Raw genomic sequence first — 15288 nt, forward strand, 5'->3', positions numbered from 1 at the left:
GTCAATCTCACTGTCTTAGCATCCAAGGCCCATGTCTCATATCTGGATATTGACATTATTTTTTTAAATTTTATTTTAGGTAACCCCTGCTGAGAAAATTTCATTTTCTGCGGTATTTTCTTTAAAGCTCCAGGAACACATTTTTCCCTGATATCATTTCTTTATCAGGGAGTTCAAGGAAACGGACCGAGCATGAAATCCCACTGGTGGGGTCCTTTGAGAAAGCAGCAGCAAATACTTTGACAGCTTTATTCATTGTCATGCTGTGGGGGTGAGTGATGAGCTACTCACGCAGTTGGCAGCTGACTCCAGTCCACCCGGCTGCACAGCTGCATTGCCCGGTGACGTGGTCACACCTGGCTCCGTTCTGACACTCACAGGTCTGACCGCACTGATCTCCAAAATGACCCTGCGGGCATTCTGCCCACACACACACACACACACACAATAGCATATAACACATTCAGCATTACCTTAAAATGAATTGCAGTTTCATCCACTGAAAATACGTAAGGGCATTTTGGGGCATTAGGGTTTTCAGCACACATATTGTAAACGTCTTAATGATCAAAGTCCACGATGACATTTAGAGTCTAAGAAAGAGGAAAATGCGCTAATGACAGAGATGCATCATTAAGTCATGCTAGTGGCTTTCTGCTGACTCTGGCTCTGGTAGTTAGGACCACAAAATGGCTGTGGCAAGAGGAAAGTCTTGAATAAGACTGCAGAATGACAGACTAAGAACTTTAGTGGGCATTTCATTGGATTCATTAAAACAACGGCATGAAATCCTCAAGAAACTTTAGCATGAGAACACTGATTGGTTAGCTACTAAAAGACTCTTCCAAGTTATGTTCTCCCTTTCCTAATGTTGATCACTATAAACACGTGGGTGCATTTATCCAGAATAGACCTCAATTAAAGCGTGTATGCCAGAGGGCACTCTTGTCCTCCCTCCTTCCTCCACCCTTACCCATCCCTAAAAAAAGTCATTGGCAATGTCTCATTATAGAGATAATTGTTCACAAACACATCATAGTTGTGTTTAAGGAGAGGATGTCGTGATGGGCTGCAGTGAGGGCCTCCCTCACACCCCGTTTTAATGATGTGGCTTCCATTACCCAGAATGCAGTGTGGTCCTGCCCAGCCGGCGGTGCATAGGCAGGCTCCTGTGATGTGGTGGCAGCGGGCACCGTTCCTGCACTCGCACATCTGGCCACAGTCAAGACCGTAAAAGCCGTCCGGGCAAACTGTGGGCCAAGATAAAACATCCGACTGGTTAGAACTGGCAGCTTCACAAAAGAGGAGAGGAAAAGGTTTAGATGCCAACTTTTTTGTTTTAAATTTTTTTTATTTTTTTTATTTAGTTCTTTCTCTTCCCTTCCCCATCTCTCACTCTCTTCTCCTCCTCTTACTTTCCCTCTCTGTCTTACCACCTACTGAAAATACCAATATCAAATTGCAGTACCACGCTGCGGCTGTTCATTTGCAGAGCGTCTGCGTTCGTTAAGTGAGCTCATGTCCCACATGTGTGGTGGATCTGGGCCACATCAAAGTCAACGGCAGCTCGGAGGCTGGTCCCTTTTGGGGGTAGAGGGGGCACAGAGAGCCGGTAATTAGAGCACCTGCTGAGTCCACAGGCCCCACCAATAGACTGCAAAACAAAGCCAGGTTACTCTGGCCAACCCCCCCAACTCTCACACACACACACACACACACACACACACACACACACACACACACACACCTACAGTTTTGCTGCCGATGCAAGGAGATGCCAGTGTAAGAATCTGTTTCCCATTCTCAAGGAGAGCCAGAGAGATTGTTTAAGTGTGTGTAGAGTCAATTGACACTCAGAGAGTTTGGTAAACACAGTGCCTCCTATCCACAAGAACTGAGCCAGAGGCTGCGGGATGAATGAGCCTTTCCACTACTGGGATGTAAATATTGTCCGTAAGCATGACTCCACCAGAGCAGGAAAGAATGACTCTGTTTATTCACGGCCTATTTTTGATCGCTCAATTTGTCACTGAACAGATCACAGCCTAACTCAAGCATGATAGTCGTATTTTGCAAAACAAAAAGCTCTGTTTCCAGGCTGGCCTTTATTTACAGGAACGCTGCTCTTGCGCTGCCAAAGTCTGACTGATTGACAGCCGCTGCAGACATGTCTCTCTTCGAGTGCCCTCTTCTGTTTTCTGTTGCAGCAAAAAGTGAGAAAATCTGAGCCTGGTGAGGGTTTGGATAGAGTCTCCAAACATCTCTGCAGCCAGCAGTTTTTCCATGTCATTTATATACTACATGCTCTATCTATAAGGAGAGCAGTGGACTATGTTACCAAAGGAAAACACACATAGGGAGTGCTACAGAAATGTGGTACGTTGTGGTTTTATGTATTCTAAATGCCACAGCGCTGAACTCAGGGTGTTCCCCTACACTTTATGCATCATACCCTCCTTCTCCTGCTCCAGTTGATGATGCTGTCCACTCCTACTTCTTCTGCCTAAATTTGGGAAAAGTATCTTTCCTGCTCAGCAGTTTCTGGCATGGACATCTTCTTGTTCCCACGCTGACAGCATGACGTCTTTGCCTGCCTCTGTAGTGGTTAGGCCGAGATGTTATTAAAGCTAGCCCACTGAGGATGCTGTCATCATAACCCAGCTGTACATTAGGTCTGTGGTGTTACTGTAGTGAAATCAGTGCTTTATTGTCTGTTGTTTATTATTATGATAGCTGTTACTGACACCATGGCAACACGCTGGTCCGTCTGACCCTGCAGGAACATGTTTCAGGAATGTCACTCTGATTATGATGTCATTTATTTACCAATGACATGCATCTCTGATGTTAAAATATGAACATAAAACCTCTCTGATGGAATTATTTAACTCTCCAGGTGCAGTATTCAAAACAGCATGTTCAAACACTTTCCTTTTCAAATGCAGCAGACAAACTTCACTGCAGCACAAATGCCATATATTAAATCTTCAGGGACAACAATGAATTGTGTGACTGGCAAAGTTTATTATTTGTTTATGCCAGCAGGGGGCGACTGGTTTCCATATTAACCGCAGAGCATCAATCTGTCATCTGATATTAGCACAGTGTCTGCTAGTGTTTGTAAATGTAGACTCTTCCCTCTGAGTCTTTATTTATAGGTAGGCACAGAGGATTCAGTCCACACACACACACACACGCACGCACACATACTGTGCCATCGCTGAAAGACTCCATCTCTAGACTAAATGAGCTCTTTAAGACAGGAGGATTATTTCCAGATCCCTGGTTGTGTAAGAGCCACTGCTGTCAGCCCATAAAGCAGGTCCAGGGACCACACAGTCGGGGAGAGCAGACCACAGAAACAGAGCGGATAGAGAGAACATAGAATAGGACTTCCTGGTGCTATTCAGGGTCTATACACTGAAAGAGGTCAACACAACAATAACAAAACAACCCAGTTTCCACAACAATAACGCAGATGTTCAATACCAGTCAAACCAGACTTCTTTACACCAAACGAACTATTTTGAAGCAAACATCAAAGCTGCAGACCAGAGACGGAGCACGATCCACATTCATTGAAGAAGTGGTGCGGTGTGCAGGACCCATGTCGGCACAATGCCTCGTTTTCTCCAACAAAACTTGATTGAAACGTTTAGCGTCAGCCTCGGTGCCACATGAATGCTCAGCGAAACAATGCTTTTACCATAGTAACAAGCTGTCTGAGTCTTGCAGTACCTGTTATTTTCATGAATTATGAGATATAAGCCAGAGTTTGGATGAAAATCGCCCACATAGGAGCAAACACCAAGAAGGAAAAATCATCTCTTTCCATTTTAATTCTGTGAAACAGATGAGCCAGAGAGATCTGGTCCTTCTCACAGCACAGGCCTCTTCCTGACTTCTCATGAAGGAAGAGGCCCAGCAGAAGACTGAGAAACTGGACACCTCTGTTTGAGGGGAAAAAGGCCTACAGAAAACAGAATCTGGTCAGACCGATAGCTGTATTTCCACAGCAACATCCAATCAGAGCGACGTCTGCGTCTGAGGCCATTAGACTGTTATGACTAGGGATGTGAAGCTCTGCTCTAGTGTGACATGGCCATGATTTACGATGCCCCACACACTATTGAGGTGGTATGAATTTCTGGGCCTGGTAGTACACTTACAGTAAATCTTACACTTTGTAATAACATGAGGCCACTTTGAGTCAAAAGACTATAATCAAGAAGAAATCTATTACATAGTTAAGACTCTCGGACTGTTGGCATGTCTTCCAGTTCAGGACAAATATCAGAATGCTGAGATGAATATTAGTTACATGACTGGTTTGCTATGGCAGAAAAAAAACTCTGCAGACTATGAAATACCGTTCATCTATCCCAGTATGACTAATACAAATGATATCTTGGGATTTGTGTGGTTTTAAAATGGTTTTGCTCATGACATCACATGGACAATCGGATGATTCATTGAAACTTGGGAAGAGATGAAAAAGTCAGAAGAACATCCTGCAGTGCCCTCTAGTGTAGTAAAAGTTAAAGACAGATTATGTCACCTCTAATGGAGAGGCACAGTGCCTTGACTGGGAATGTGGTTAGTGGTTATACTCAATTTTCTACCTCATAAGACAAAAAAAGCAAAAAAATCCTCAGAACTGAGAAACAGGAATGTTCTGCAGTTTTGCTTTAAAATGACATTAAATCATTGACTATCAGATATTTTCTGTCTATCGACTAACTGATTCATAAATTAACTGTTTCAGATCCAATACAATTCAAATCTAAATGATTTATTTTTAAAAGGCATGTTTGCTTATTTAGTCAGGTTGAATTGGGATCATCTGTGAACAGCTTTCCTTAAGTCATTTCACGAAAGTATCTGCCTGGGCTTCATATTCATTTTCATGTGAGTTTAGTTTGTCTGTATGTAGGTGTGTGTGGGACAGATGGAGAGGTAGAGGGAGGGTCCTGCACCTTTGATTGCCTGTGTCCTACGTTTTAAGAGAAAATGCTAAATTATATATTCCTATGTTTTTATACTTGAGATTTAAAACTTACTGTATACTTAGACAAAAGTGCAGAAGACTTTCAAAATAGATCCTTATGTACATTAATATTAACCTTGTTGTTCCTATGACCAGTCTCTAAAATCATTCAGTCACTGTTTTAGAGGTGTTTAATGCTGATTACAGGATAAAGTGGCCCCAAGCATAACATATACATATCATCATCTTTCTCACAAAAGATGCTATCAGGAATAGTATAATAGTCAGTAATCCTCAGAAACAAAAGAAATCTTACTTTTTTCACAGAAAGTGCCAGCATATCCAGGGGAACATGTGCAGGCTCCACTCATGTGGTCACAATGGGCTCCATTTTGACACTGGCACTGCTGGACACAGCCCCGGCCATAACTGCCATTTACACACTCTGTGAGTGGCAGTGTGTGAACATAAAAGAGTATTTTTAGCAGTTTGATCTTTAATACCCCAAATCTTCAACTTCTAACCACAATACAGCCTTTTAGAAACCCACAGTCTGTCTTGTGTTCTTGTGTTACACCATGTTTAGTGCTAAATATTCTGTTGTTCATCCCAGAACTTTAGGATGTTCATAGAATTTATTCAAATCTGTAACGATACAGTACATTACAAGTCCCAGAATCAAATATCATAACAAATATAATTTACTCTCACTATTGTAAATGGACTCAAAGGCTGCTATAACTGCAAACCCCCCCATGGTGGCAGCATTCACTAAAATACATTTTTTGAAACTTACTTAGATGTTAACTTACTCTTTTCACAGTGGTCTCCAGTGAAGCCAGTTTCACACACACACTGACCAGTGGCGGGGTCACAGCCCACAGAGCTGTCCTGGCACTGGCATTTAGTGATGCACCCTTGGCCCCAGTAGCCAGATTCACATGCTATGAAAAGCAGCAAGTATTGTAGCTAAAGTTATGCACAAGGTACTGAATGATGATGTACGCGTCAACCCTGTAAGATTGTAATTTCTTAAAACATAATTCAAAAAACTGAAATGAAGTACTGTACTGTATAATTATTTTAAAGGCAATTGCAGTTCTTACATGTTGCACAGTCGTGGCCGGTTTTGCCAGGAGGGCAGACACAGTGTCCAGTCTGCGGTTCACAGCTGGCAGCAGGGTGGCATGAACAATGCATAGAACAGCCTGGTCCGTGGTGCCCCGGGGGACACTCTGTACACAACAGTCATCCATAGGAAACATGCTTTAGTAATCTACTTTGACAACGAAAACGACATGGACTGCTTTAAACAAAATCCAAATATACAACAAATCCAACTACAGCAACTATAACATCTGGATTCATTCAATTATACAACAGCTGTTTAATTCATGTCTTTATTTAAGACTTGTGCATGTGAATAATTGGTTAAAACAGAACGAAATCATATCTTGAATCTCAGTAGAGTTAAAACCCACCATTTTGACAGAGGTTTCCTGTGAAACCTGGCTTGCAGTCACAGCCTCCAGTCTGCTTGTTGCAGGAGCCTCTGTTCTCACAAGGAGGACAAGATGACTGGCACTTCAACCCCCAGAATCCATCAGGGCAAACTGGGGAGCATCAAGTGTCATTAGTATGTTAGTTACTTCTCTGTAAACCCCGAAAGCCACTTGTGCTTAAATCATTTGGGAGAGAAATGTATTAAAGTGGCAAAATGTCTCACTGGGCAGGAAGGATTCAAAGCAAAGGAAAAAGGACACAAACACCATGGTTGTTCAATAGGCTAAAGATAATTCTGCAGGTTTATAATGTCAGTGAGTTCAAACTCTCCCTCATTAAATTTTCTTCCCCCTATAACCTGCAACGTGATCAGGCCAAACTGTCCCAAAACTAATATTAAAGGACCGTATAACAAAATAAATGTACCTTCCTGACAGGAGTGTCCTATCTTCCCTGGAGGACAGATGCACTGTCCAGTTATGGGATCACAAGGAGCTCCTCCACAGTCACAGGTCAGATGACAGTTTTTTCCATAGCTCCCAGCTTTGCAGGCTAGCAACACATAATTATAACACAAATGAAAAATGAAAAGCAGAGACAGAAAACACAACAGTCACACTGTAGCACAAGAAAAAAAAACACAAGACAGTATTACACAACAATGAACAAATGTCTTAAGGGAGAAAACTGCATATGTGGAATTTTAGATATACTCAATTATATTCTGTTTATTTATTCAGTCCCTGCCAATAGCCTCTGCAGTAGTAACTGAACTAAATCGCCCCTGCCATGACCTGGTCTGCAACTTCAGCTAAATACAATCCTGAAAATGTGGATAATTTTTTTTTTTGTTTGGTGTTGACAAACCCAGCAAGCTCAGGCCTGGACTGTGCACTAGTGCTGACACACAGTAACTCTGCTCTGTTATCTTAGTCCACTCCACAGAGACACAAAGTCATGTTTTTACCAGAAGCTCCTAAACAATATTCAGTATCACTTTCGATCACAACACAGAGGTTTGAACTTTCCATCAACCAGCAGAGTAAACAGCCAGAGGGACACCCTGCTGTGGGGGGACACTCATATTCTTGGGTTGCACAGTTTGTCATAACAGGAACACCTGCACTGACCAGGTGAATTCAAGAGAAAGCCTCTTTCATTTCACCCGCTAAATCCACTCAATCCATCAAAGGTATCGGTATGAATAGAAGAAGACAGAATAAAGGAAGATTTATTGGTGTTATGGGAATTGAAAAAGATTGTGACAAAGGTGGAGAAATTCAGAAGCTCATTTATAATAATTTGTGTTGCCATAGTTTATCAGAATGGGCACACATTCACACAAGCATGAAGTATGCAAACAATAACCACACAAGTAGATGCATGTGTCAGTATGCAGGCCCACGCATTTCACATTATCTGCACACACGCTCATATTAAGCATATTCATCATTTCTATCATGTAACCACAAGAGAGCGCTGTGGAGTCGAGCTTTGTGGAGGACCCCACACTGCATCAACCCCTATGTGTCGGAAACATTCAAGAAGCAACAAGTAATCTGATGGATGTGTGCCAGATGTTTGAAAGAAATGCTAAAGCATAAATCAGACCTAAAATAACTTGACTAATTACATTGTTCTACCTTAGCACTTTGATAGTTTGATGCACAATGTTAATCAAGTTGCACTGAAGCAGCTTTTTGTCTCACCGTGCTGACATCTATCTCCATGAAGTCCTGCAGGACATCGCTGGCTGCACTCTCCAGTCCTGGGGTCACATGACCCTCCACCTGGACAGTCACATGGCTGCTCACAGCCTGCGCCGAAGAAGCCAGGATCACACTCTACATGCGGAATAGAGACACAAATACAGAACAAGGGAAGATGAGCATAATGGCCAAGCCAACATTTTGTAAAACTATGCAGGGTAGACAGTCACTTGAGTTTCAAATCTTAACCAGCGATCCACTTGACTCTGTGATCACGGGAGATCAGTCTTAGAGGGCGATCACAACTTCTTAGTCCGCTTTTCTGTTATAGATTAATTACATCAAAACTGCAATGCAAAGGAACAGCATGCCTCCAAGTTTATTTATAATGTCTGGTGGTGTGAAATATATATGTCCATTAAATCAATATCTGTTTGACAAGTCCAAGTTAAGGCAGTTGATCTGAAAATGTTTACTGTGCGAACAAAATGTAACTAAACATAAATCGTGATGATGAGGAATGGATTTTGGATGGCGAAGCTGTCGCTGCATAAAAAACTTGGTGGTCTGTGAAGTGCTTATACCTTTCTCACACTGTGGTCCATGGTATGCAGCTTTACAGAAACAGCTCCCTGTTTTGGGGTCACAGCCAGAGGAATGTTCTTGAACACAGTCACATTCCTTGGAACAGCCTGTACCGTGTGTCCACCTGGGACAAGCTGAGGAGCAGACCAGGGATCAGTTGAAAAAACAGACAAGAAGCATGAGTTAGGCTGAGGTACAGCGATGAATGGTTTCAACGTGTTCTCATGTTTGTATGATATTGTCCACAAAGTGTATTCCTGCACAACCTACAGTATCACTGCACTAAAACAACCTCATAAAAGTTTTTAAAGCTAAGCAAAGAAAATGCAGCTTTGCTTGTTAAAGTGAAGGTGGGCATAGTTAACCCAGAGAAAAATGTTGAAATGAAACCTTCTCTGCTATCAGATTACATTTTGGTAAACAAACAAACCCAAACACCATGTTATCACAACGTCAGACTTCTGCTAGTTTAAGTCATGTGACCACCGCCTCCTGTTTCAGTTGATTCACAGATCTTCGTGCAAAATTATGGTGCATCATTGATCCTTACTGAAGTATAATCTAGAGGGAGACCAGACTGACTACTTGTGCAAATGCTTTTCTGTAAAGTTTGAGTTCTAAAAGTAATGATGGTGGTGACTCTGCGGCCACTGTTGCTGGTAGTTTCCTGCAAACTCTATCACATAAGCAGCAGTATTGAATAAATAAATATAGTGTTATATAAGACTGCCACATCTCCACTCTGTGTTAAGAACAATCAAACTGCATGAATTTAGCCAAGACTGTCCCTACTCAGCAACAACAACTGAACTCCACTCCACCCTGTCCCTCTCCACATTGGCTTTATGTTAGGTGCAGCTGCAGGCTCTGGTTACACCCTCTCCACCCTCTCAATGTCCCGCTGCAGGATGGAGCAGACAGCTGTGAGAATCTGATCATATTCCTCGTGCACATTCTTCCATCCTTCAGTTTGGCCTTTGAAGGGTGAGCAGCTTCCACACAGAGACATCCAGAGCAAAACTTCATCACCATGTCCATCCGGAGGCTTAGAAACAACCCTAAAATACTGGGGGATGTGAACATGGTGACAGAGGAGCTGAAGAATCTTTATTACAAGAGGCTGCTGCCGATAGAGAAGTACTACTCTTTCCATCACTTTCACTCTCCGAGCTATGAGGACGCAGACTTTGACAACAAACCAATGGTGCTGGTGATGGGTCAGTACTCAACAGGAAAGACAACTTTTATCCGGTAAGATTCTGGTCTTCCTCACTTCATGCATTCGAGAAAAAAAAAAGAAAAGGGGATGCCTCAGATGTGCATGTATTAAACATTGTGTTGGAAAGGATGATGACAGTGGTGGACTGCATATTGGGTGTCTTCAGGTATCTCATAGAACAAGATTTTCCTGGAAGCAGAGTTGGGCCAGAGCCAACCACCGACTGCTTCAGTGCCCTCATGTACGGAGAGACAGAGGGAATCATCCCTGGGAATGCCCTCACGGTGGATCCAAAAAAGCCATTTCGCAACCTCGACCCATTTGGAAATTCTTTTCTGAACAGGTGGCTCAACAGAAAAGAAGGAGGAATGCTTAAAGAGATAATGGGAAAGGGAGAGAGAAAATATTTTTAAATCAAATAGTATGTTGCATCTTCCAAAAGTTACCATTTGATTCTTTTCTCTCTTTTCTTCAAGTTCCCACCCATGTTCTTCATTCATAATCAAAGACATAGCTACTGATACAAACTTAGTGATGCTTTGCCAACATTGTTGTATTCAAGAAACAATAGTGCATTATGTTGAATTGACTGGGGTTTTTTTTCAATGCAGGTTTCAGTGTGTTCAGATGCCAAATCAGGTCCTTGAAAGCATCAGCATTATTGACACACCGGGCATCTTAACTGCTGCTAAAAGAAAACTGAGTCGAGGTGAGATAGAAGATCTTTCTGAATTTAATTTTCCGTGTCAGTGTCAGGAATTCAACTTCAATATATTCAGTTTTAGTTAGTTCAAGTTGTATAGCATTGTTGCTGTCCTGACAATTTAAATTCCTGGTAAGAGTAGAATCATAGTAGATGTAATAAAATAAGAACATTTCAGCCCAACATAATTCAAAAAGTTGAAGTCAGAAGCACAGCAGATGAAAGCAATTCGACAGTGAAGCTGGGAGGAGACGAACAGTAAGGAACTGAGCAGTCTTCGCTTTGTTTTATGAACACATTAATATATGGGTGTAACTGAAATGGCTTGAAACCAGTAAAGACCACTGGGATATATTACATGTTCCTCTACATCTTGAGGCACTGAGGCTTGCCCCATTAGAGACACAGTGTTAATGAAAACCCTGTGTTTCTGTTCCTTATCCCCAGGCTATGACTTCCCAGCAGTGCTGCGGTGGTTCGCAGAGCGTGTGGATCGAATCATCCTGCTGTTTGATGCACATAAACTGGAGTTCTCTGATGAGCTCACTCGGGCCTTTGGGGCTCTGAGTGGCTATGAGGACAAGTTGCGTGTGGTTCTGAATAAGACTGACAGGGTGGACTCACAGCAGCTCATGAGAGTGTATGGCGCCCTCATGTGGTCGCTGGGGAAAGTGTTTCGAACCCCCGAGATCCTGCGGGTTTACATCGGATCTTTCTGGTCAGAGCCGAGGCAGATGTGTGACCACTACCAGCTGATAGAGCTGGAGGAGGAGGATCTTTTGGCCGACATACGGAACCTGCCGCGCAATGCTGCAGTGCGCAAGCTGAATGACGTGGTGAAGAGGGCGCGGTTAGTAAGGGTAAGAGACCATCTCATATAGTCAAATGTAACCCATATTTACAAACCCAGCTCAGTTATGCTGATCTTGTGTCTCATTTGACTTCCCTTCCTAGGCTCACGCACACATTATCAGCTATCTCAAGCAGGAGATGCCAACCATTTTCTGCAAAGAGAGCAAAAAGCACAATCTCATTTACCAGCTGCCTGTGATTTTCACCAAGATCCAGCAACAGCACCGAGTCCCAGCCGGTGACTTCCCTGACTGCACCAAGATGCAGGTCAAACACTACTTTTTAATCGCTATTGGTATAAATACCTCATTTTTAGAATATATTTATGTTAATGTATTCTGTGAGCCTTATATGTACTTGCATACATCTCCAGGAGAAACTTCTGGGTCAAGATTTCTCAAAGTTCAAGATACTGAAACCGAGTCTAATGGCATCCTTGGATAAACTCCTGACCACCGACATAGCAAACCTGGTGCCTTTACTTCAACAAGAAGAAGTGAGGAAGAAATCCCTCCCTGGTGTGTTGGACGGTGACTTTTTGGGAACATTCAGGCGTGAGCATTACAGGAGAGATCCTTTCAAGGAGCTCCCCAGAGATGATGAGAGCAGTGAGGCAGATTTTGACGAATGGGTCGTGGAGAAATACAAGCCGAAATACGATGAGATTTTCTACAACCTCAGTCCAAATGAGGGCAAACTGAGTGGCATCAAAGTCAAAGAGTGGATGAACACCACCCTTCTGCCTAACTCTGTGCTCGCTCATATCTGGAGGCTGGCTGATGTAGATGGAGATGGCATGTTGGACAATGAGGAGTTTGCTTTGGCAGTCCACCTTATTGAGGGAAAACTGGAGGGCCACTGGCTCCCCCGAGAGCTGCCTTCTCACCTGGTGCCACCGTCAAAACGGTTAAGTACGGCAACCGACGACGAGTAAACATGACATCAAAAGGAAATGGAAGACTAAAGATATGTCTCCATTACATGTAAAATTTGTGCATAAACTTCTAAATATATACAAATCTGTCGATGGTAGCTTGATTTTTTTTTTAAATGGTCTGTTCATGAAGCTGTGATGATGTTATCCATTTCTATGTTCATCATAATGACACCAAAACATTACAACTGATTTCACATCATATGTTCATCTCACATTTCACTTCTGCAATTGAAAAATACAGCAGTAATTTAAACCTTCAACTAGGTGGAATTTTCCTTTAGTTTATATATTTGTTTTTACTCTCACATAATCATAATGTATGTCTAATTAATGGCATTAAACTTGTAAAGATGACTAGCCAGTATTATTTCATTGTTTGTGATACCATCATCATCATCATCAACATGATGCTGGATGTATAAGGTCAGCTTTGTACTCACGCAGGTGGCAATAACGACCATATAATCCTGGAGAGCACAGGCAGGCTCCATACAGACGATGGCAGTGTCCATTGTTGGGGCAGTTACACTTTCTTCTACAGTGCCTCCCGAAATAACCTCTTGGGCAACCTGTGAACATGAATGAACGAACCTTTAGGCAACATGCCTGCCTCTGGGAAATCAGTTTCACTGTAATTAGAGCAAGGGCCAACATTTAAACAAGCTTAAAAGTTTTAAGGACAAATTTAAAGGATAACATCGAGCAGTGGTCTCCAGCCTGTGGGCAGGACCCTTATAGGGCTTTTGAAGATACATGTAGTGGGTCACAAGGTGATTGCCCAGGTCAGAAATAAGACAAAATTGACAAAAAAAAACACTTAATTCCAAAACCCAAAATTAGGTTTTGTTTTTAAACTTTTCTCTGATATTTGCCTCTTTCTTGTGAAATACCGTAGTGTAATCCTTTCAGGCCTTTAACGATCATTCAAATGAAACAACCTCAGATGGGAAAATCAATCTTAAATTGAACTGTGCACAAAGTACAGATGCACAGTCTGTGCATCTTGGGATCGCAAGCAGATATTGTTTCATATCAACGGGTCACAAGCAAAAAATGTTTGGACCCTCTGACCGAAAGGCCTGGTTGTTGTACTCACATCTGTGAGTGTGAATGTCTGTAGAGGAAAGAGTGTATACAAACCATCCTCACAGAGCAGGCCCTCTACCCCTGGGGGGCACAAACACTTCCCAGTCACAGGGTCACACAAGCCTCCATTCTGACACCGGCACAGACTATTACAGGCCTGCCCATAGGTCCCCTGTGGACAGGCTGGGGAGGGAGAGAGAGAGAGAGAGAGAGAGAGAAAGAGCACTGACACCTTAATATCAGTTTTACTAATTGGATCAAATTGTGGGAAATTCAAGGTCTGTGCACTGGTGGTTAGAAGTCAGTCAACACTTCCACCTTCCATCCTGTCTTTCCCCATGGTGTGTGCCCTCCTGACACCCTTAATCTCTCTGGCCTTGTTAGCAATTACAACATGAACCATCTGGCTGTTTAAGATGTGCTAGAGTGTTACAATCCATCATGTGAAAGTCTGCTTAAATTCCATGTCCCGCTTTCTTCACAGCAGTTTTATGTCTCTCCATGGGAAGATAAACTACTTTAAAATAATATATTGGAGGCAACAGCATTATAATATAAGACACTGAAAATACATTATGATTAATGTGAAATACACAAACTTTTTTTTTTTAAACATACAATTAAGTGGTTTCTATCATTCTAGCTAGATGTGACATGTACATGTGGAAAAACAACAAGTGACTCTGCTTTATAATAATGGAAGTGATACTTGTGTGTTTGTTAAGGCATGTTGAGGCAACATGCAAAGCACACAGAGCCGTTTAAAAGTTGTATTTAAAGAGCCTCTAAATGTTACAATGGTAAGATTTTAAACCAGATGATGGTCTGTGTAGAGATTTTTTTAAAGAGATTCTTACTGAGATGTGGGTTGTGCAAAAGGGCACAACTTACTTAAATGTCTGATACTGTATTCTGTTCATTCAGTACATGAACTTGTAGTGTAAATTAATATATTGTGTTTTTTATAGTCTCATGTAAGATTAAGTAATAAAATATTATTTTATTTTATGTTTAAATGCTATAGAAGGTCCAAAATTATCACCATCTTTTGACCAGTCTTTGTTTTGATAGGTCGCTATGTTATTACCTACTGTAACAATTCCAATATCTTTGCCTGAGACAGTAAAATAGGACATCTACCTCACCTAGAAATGCTACCCATATCCAGACCTATCACCTTTAGGGTGTGTATCTGAATACTGCCACCTCAGGTGCGCGTTTCTAAAAGAGACAGATTGCTTCTAAGGACCTACAATATCCCACGTGGCTCTCTTCTTATGATTGCCAGCCTGACTCAGGTTCAGACCAAAGACAGCCATTAATCATGGAGCTGGATGGGAACAATGAAGCCTTGCTTTCTAATCCAGTGGTGGACATCCTTGGCCTCAGGCCGCGCTCTTGCCGTGGGGCCCTGGCCTCACTCCAGTAGCAGACAGATTGATTCCCCCGGTGCTCTTGTGTTCAGGAGCCCATAAACAACCCAGCCTCCCACGCAGAGGAGCCGACAGGTTTTGATACATGGCCCTGGATCCATGCACACTGGGAGCTATCTCATCTCTCTCTATAACTAGAGCACATTACTATGGGTAGCACAAATAGACCTAGAAGAGGATGCGTCCTGTGGGAAAAAGTATGTGCATGTGTATTGTCTACTTGTCAGGTAGATATATGATCTGGACATAACTTATTTCTTTTGATCTCCCATCC

The 15288-nt window shown here is 42.3% G+C and overlaps 2 protein-coding genes across 5 annotated transcripts in view; one reads left to right on the forward strand and one right to left on the reverse strand.

Annotated features, from left to right (window-relative positions):
* The window catches only part of egfem1 (EGF-like and EMI domain containing 1), a 57091-nt gene that overhangs the window by 9679 nt on the left and 32124 nt on the right, over nt 1–15288 (reverse strand). For 3 of the 4 annotated variants that reach the window (XM_071496362.1, XM_071496360.1, XM_071496361.1), the window contains 11 exons: nt 13636–13764; nt 12936–13064; nt 8784–8918; nt 8200–8334; nt 6917–7042; nt 6469–6600; nt 6094–6222; nt 5800–5931; nt 5304–5432; nt 1122–1250; nt 292–420 (listed from right to left, as the gene is read on the reverse strand). In XM_071496362.1, coding sequence (XP_071352463.1) covers nt 292–420; nt 1122–1250; nt 5304–5432; nt 5800–5931; nt 6094–6222; nt 6469–6600; nt 6917–7042; nt 8200–8334; nt 8784–8918; nt 12936–13064; nt 13636–13764 — 1434 coding nt within the window. The remainder of the gene's footprint in view (nt 1–291; nt 421–1121; nt 1251–5303; nt 5433–5799; nt 5932–6093; nt 6223–6468; nt 6601–6916; nt 7043–8199; nt 8335–8783; nt 8919–12935; nt 13065–13635; nt 13765–15288) is intronic. The other variant, XM_071496363.1, reaches the window with a different exon arrangement.
* On the forward strand, nt 9240–12849 carry LOC139631806 (EH domain-containing protein 2-like). The gene is made up of 6 exons (XM_071496366.1): nt 9240–10035; nt 10170–10346; nt 10615–10712; nt 11154–11566; nt 11661–11825; nt 11932–12849. Exons 1-6 carry the CDS (start codon nt 9815–9817, stop codon nt 12490–12492), a joined length of 1635 nt encoding a protein of 544 aa, XP_071352467.1. The 5' UTR covers nt 9240–9814; the 3' UTR covers nt 12493–12849.

This window comes from Trachinotus anak, unplaced genomic scaffold, assembly GCF_046630095.1.
Source record: "Trachinotus anak isolate AG129_WGS33_773 ecotype Australia unplaced genomic scaffold, CSIRO_AGI_Tana_v1 ptg000014l, whole genome shotgun sequence".
NCBI lineage: Eukaryota > Metazoa > Chordata > Actinopteri > Carangiformes > Carangidae > Trachinotus > Trachinotus anak.

Bases quoted from the DNA above. Each gene is read 5' to 3' on its own strand.
- LOC139631806 (XM_071496366.1), top strand. From the start codon at position 9,815: ATGTCCATCCGGAGGCTTAGAAACAACCCTAAAATACTGGGGGATGTG. The intron at 10,036-10,169 runs GTAAGATTCTGG...GGGTGTCTTCAG, and splicing joins GGAAAGACAACTTTTATCCG to GTATCTCATAGAACAAGATT. The intron at 10,347-10,614 runs GTGGCTCAACAG...TTTTCAATGCAG, and splicing joins GGAAATTCTTTTCTGAACAG to GTTTCAGTGTGTTCAGATGC.